Source organism: Parasteatoda tepidariorum, chromosome 2, assembly GCF_982258835.1.
Source record: "Parasteatoda tepidariorum strain Cologne lab strain chromosome 2, Ptep-v5.0, whole genome shotgun sequence".
Classification (NCBI taxonomy): domain Eukaryota; kingdom Metazoa; phylum Arthropoda; class Arachnida; order Araneae; family Theridiidae; genus Parasteatoda; species Parasteatoda tepidariorum.
Window position 1 is genome coordinate 28,937,132 of NC_141756.1, and position 5,183 is coordinate 28,942,314.

A 5,183-nucleotide genomic window follows, 5' to 3' on the forward strand; every position below is an offset into this window, starting at 1 on the left:
ATTCCTTATAAGACATTAAGAGAATTCAATTAACTGCAGAATTTACTGCAGTAAGATTTTATTTCAAGAAAAGTGCTTAACGATTTCATGGAATAATAAATATATTTTCTACTAATATCAGCATCTAGCGCATCCCAAGGTACCTAAAGATTCCTAATCCGAGTCGTCCATATCCTCAGTAAGCTCAACCATATCCATATGCAAGACTGTTTCCTGCAGATGCTACTGGTACACCCAAGTATCCTTCACCTCCAACGTATGGAGTATCGGAAGTCAGGGGTATTGCTTTCTTCTTTCTGTTAAATAATTTTTATTATGTTTTTATTTAGTTCCAGTTGGTATTTTCAGCTTTTTTGATTGCAGAGGATAAAATTGAAAACAACTAAAGATTTTTTTGCAAAATAATTTATTTTTATGCTATTTCTTTTTTTACAAAATTTAATATCCGTATCTGGCATAGCCCAAGCCTCCTAAGATGCCCAAACCATAACCACCATATCCACCATAAGCTCCTCCATATCCAAGATTTCCATATCCACCATAAGCTCCACTGTATCCGAGGCCACCGTAACCTGCTCCAAGACCTCCATAACCGTAACCTAAGCCACCAAGACCGTATTCTGCACCGATGCCTCCATTTCCGTAACCTAGACCACCAAGACCATAACCGGCTGCTGCTGCAGGGACTCCCAAATATCCTTCACCACCGGTGTAAGGGGCATCAGAGATAAGTTGAACGGCAGCTGGGTTTTGATTAGCGGTTCCGGGTTCATTGGTCTTGACCTTGGCTCTGAATCCGGCTTTGTCAGCGATGTAGTTCACTTGTCTTTTGATACCTCGGGCATCAGTAAATCCGTAGCTACCAGTTACGTGTCCTCCTGTTCCGGATTCTTCTCTGTGTTGTTCACCATGTTTATCCTTGATGCTGTATCCGAATTTGTAAGGCTTGGGAGCATGGTGCTCATAGACTGGATAGTGGCTTTCGCCCATCTGTAAATAATAATTTATACCAATAACTCAACACACGTGCATTGCAAAATAGTTATTTCAAGGAAGTAATATTTAGATTTTTTTTTCGATTTTAAAGTTCCGGGACTTTTTAAAACTAAAGTCATAAATAGAAAAAAAATAAAATCACTTATTGCATGGGGTAATCCTCATATCAATACAATAAAATTGATTCATAAAATAAATGTTACATTCTTTAAAAATGCTTGGACAGGAGATTATTGATTTCATTATTTCAAACTTCTGTATTATAGATATAAGCAGCATGGCCTAGTTGGTGATAGAATATAGCTTAATAATACTATTATTTTGATGATTAGCAACATTTTATATTACTTACGATTTAATGTAATCAGTAAATGTTAAAATAAAGTTTACTTTAGACTAGTACTTGTAAGTTGAGACAGGCTTACAAGTTCACTGTTAAACACTGAGATATATTATTTTAAAAGTCTAAATACAATACTTCAATACTTACGTAACCCAAGTGGGCTAGGGACATGCCGCAGAAAGCGAGAAGAAGAACGTACTGTAAAATAGAAAAGAAATTACGTTATTATGTTCGAAACAATTTTTTCTAAAGCTAATGATCTGTGTGAAGTTTTTGTTTTCTAAATTGTTTATGTAAACATTTTACTGGGGCTGAGATAGCTGGTTGTTAGGGCTCTGGACTCACGTTTCTGAGAATGGGGGTTCGACATTGACTGATGTACGTTGTCATAAGTCACAAAGTCCTCTACGTTCCCTTAACAAACTGTACCTCTGAGGGCACTGGATTGGAGATTAATCGTTTGGTTTAGGTCTAAATTACGATCTGCGGATGAAAGTATGAATGTATTAATGGTTCCACCTTATATATGGGTGTGATGTATGAGTGTGGTAAAAGATGAATTCTTGGTCATAAATGTCGCCACTGGAAAATTGGATCACCTCCAGTTCTTGAATGGGCAGTGACGTTACAACAAATATTTTACTGGTCTTTAAGCCCTTTACAACAGCTGAATGATGTTTAAGATTTTAAAAAATGTCGTTATGTAGAAAAAAATAGTGATGGAATTATATTAGTGGTAATGAAAATATCTCTAAACATCACGAGAGCAATAAAAATCACTTGTATAATTAAATTTTCTTCTAAGCATTATAAAAATAAAACAATTACTTCTTATTTTACAATTGAAGTTTCATAGTTTAAATTTTATATCTTACTTTTTTAAAAAAAATGAACTCTACTCTAATGCATTTTGGTTCCTTTCAAAATCGTTAGAAAAGGCAGTAAGATTGTTGAAATACGCATACTTCAGTCTTTTATATCGGTGTATACAAAATAATTTTATGGCGTCAAAAATATGTTAAAGTTTTGAAATTACTATTATAGTAAATTACTCTAATGCAATAACACATTTAAATTCAGTTGAAAAATGGAATGAATCTTTTTGAAAAATAAATATGGTTTTTTCTCATTTATTTCAATTCAGTTACCTACTTACATTGCAATTTTATTATCTGTGCTATTTAACAGAACTTAGTTAGTTAAAAATTGGAACAGTTTAATCCAGAGTAATATTTCCATAAATAATTTGCACATTGCAAAAGCAAGATTAAAGTTAAGAAAATATAAGTAACTACATAATGTAGATTTATTTTATGGAAAATTTAAGAGAAAAAACCTATTAATGATTTAGATGTAGATTATATAAAAGACTTGAAATCTGCAGTCGAAGTGCAGTGAGTAGTCTATTAACAGTTTTTAGTAACTCTTTGGTATATTACAATGGATTAGTTCTCTAACACGGAATCTAAACTAAAATGTTCGGACCAGATCTATTGAGAATGTTCCTTAAGTTTCTGAAAATCGTAACTGAATATTGTTCTTTAAGGTTTAAAATTTTATTTCGTAGTTTATCTGATTTAATTATTTGAAAATATTCAGATTAAATAAAGAATCATGCAATTCGCCAATCAAATTATTGCTCATTCGTCATAAGAAACCGTCTGAAAATCATCTGAAATCATCTGATTTACCGTAAGAAGAAATAAAAACAACAACATATATTTCAATTTGTTACTAATTGATTTGATTAATTTTATATTTAGCCTACCGAAAAAGATTTATGAAGCTGTTCTGTTAGCATTCAATACTTATTTGTAATTATTAAAATTAATTTTAAAACAAGAAAATCTTACCTGGGATAACATGTTTTATTTCGCTTGTGTTTTTTGTGATTGTGGATAAAATCATCTGTTTTTATAAATAGTAATAACACAAAAATGCCGGAAAGTATTTAGAATAAATTTTACGCATGATTAATTTTTCATTCCAGATGTAACTTTCACCGTTCGGAATAATCTAAGGAATTTTCCAATTTTGGAAATCAAGACATGGCTGAAGGTCAGAATCTGAATAGTTTCACTACCGATTAAAATATGACGGTTTTATTTAAAGTTTAAATGATTTGGGATTAAATTAAGAACGAAAAATTGATGATTATCAAATCGGAATTTTTTCTCGTTGTGAAACCAGAATAGGCTTTATTAATTAATTCTTTCACAACAAAAACTGTAGAATTTGAAACTTATTTTGTCTTTTCAATCAAAGTATTATCTTAGAATAATATAATAACTTTATCAACAGAGTTTATACAATAAAATAAGGAATGCGAGATTCTCATTTCCTATAAGATAATTAAAAAAGACAACTTTAAAGTTTAATAGTTATTAATCGTCCAAAGGAAGATGGATCAATTTCAATTTCCATAAAAAATTTAATTAGGTATCAATCATTTTGACAATGAATTCTATTTTCTCTTGATATTCATGCTATTTTATGCTGTTTTATGCTTAATTATTAATTAATTAAATATTTTCATATCAGATATGGATTTTCCTACAACGTTAGAGACAATATTACCTGGAGAACTATATTAAGGGCTTCAAATATCTCAATTGTTTTATTTACGATAACCTCTTTTTAACATGTAGCTTCAATACAATGTTATAAAATGTCACTTTTGCATTTGTTTTCACATTACAGTTTCAATTTTTATACAATGATTTTCCTATATACAGCGAATGGTATTAACTTTTTTTAAAGTGAAAATAAACGTAACCAAGAGGAGAAAATTTTTGAACAAAATTTTTTTTGGAGGCATAGTACCGTAAAAGTTCTCAGAAATGCAACTTTTATATATATATTTTTTTTTACTTTATCACTGTTAACATTGTGTCAAATAAACTTGCTTAAATGATTCTTATGAAATGTGAAACTTTTTTGAAGAATTTCGACTAATACAAAGTAATGCAGATGTGCAAGGTCTATTTGCGTTTTCGGAAAACCTTATTTTTTGACATAGACTAATTGACAATTTAGAAATTATTCATCCTATTTCAAGTTGGAGCAGTTCGGGCAGTATGGTTTTCCAGTATGGTAGTCCGCGCATCTCAAAAAAGTCCGGTCCGGAGTTCGAATCTCTATCAGACGCAAGGGTGTTCTTTCCGTCTCAGTACTATCTGTTCTTTTACCTTGGACACAACGTTAGACCACGTAGTATGGTGCCTCTGCCCGAATGAAAAATGTCAATATGTACGGAAAGACATTTGAAAAAATTCAACTTGGTTTTTGTGATATATACGGTAATTCTGGCAAAATTACTGTACTGCAGAGTAATGACATTTCCAGTAAAGAAAAAAAAGCTGCCCAATAAAAGCAACAAAAAAAGGTATCTAATCCATTTATTTAATATTATTTCCGTTTTTATAGAAACGGTATACGCGAAATTCTGGTTTTCAAAATTTTTTGTTCTTATTACCGCACATTTTGCACAGAATTTAAAACTGAAAAGTAAATTTAACTGAAAAAAAGGTTTCTTGTGCCTTGCTTTAATGTATCAAGATAAAATTACCAAATTTTACCACATTTATTAAATTTTAATCAAACTTAAACCAAATTTTATTGCTAATTTTACCATTGCATCGGTAAAATTTACCAAATTTCTTGGTGTTTCCAAAGAGTCAGAAACACGGTAAGCTTTTTATCCTCTTTTTTCTTAACTGTGTTGATAGATGTAGATAATTTAATACTCCAAAATTTGGCAGGGATATTTTAAATGTGTCAATAATTTAAAAGTTAGAAAATAAAATAATGTTGAATTCTTCTGTCTTGTCATTCCTTGTAAAAA

At 30.7% G+C, this 5,183-nt stretch overlaps 1 protein-coding gene across 2 annotated transcripts; it reads right to left on the minus strand.

Annotated features, from left to right (window-relative positions):
• Window positions 1-305: 305 nt before the first annotated feature.
• On the minus strand, window positions 306-3,267 carry LOC107455683 (uncharacterized). Of its 2 annotated transcripts, XM_087157090.1 has the most exons (4): window positions 3,193-3,267; window positions 1,487-1,537; window positions 648-990; window positions 306-599 (listed from the first exon to the last, which is right to left on the minus strand). In XM_087157090.1, the coding sequence occupies exons 1-4, from the start codon at window positions 3,202-3,204 to the stop codon at window positions 439-441; spliced, it is 567 nt and encodes a 188-aa protein (XP_087013216.1). In that variant the 5' UTR covers window positions 3,205-3,267; the 3' UTR covers window positions 306-438. The 2 variants fall into 2 exon arrangements, with proteins under 2 accessions (XP_087013216.1, XP_015928849.1); XM_016073363.4 differs by having other exon boundaries at window positions 323-990; window positions 3,193-3,266.
• Window positions 3,268-5,183: the final 1,916 nt, after the last annotated feature.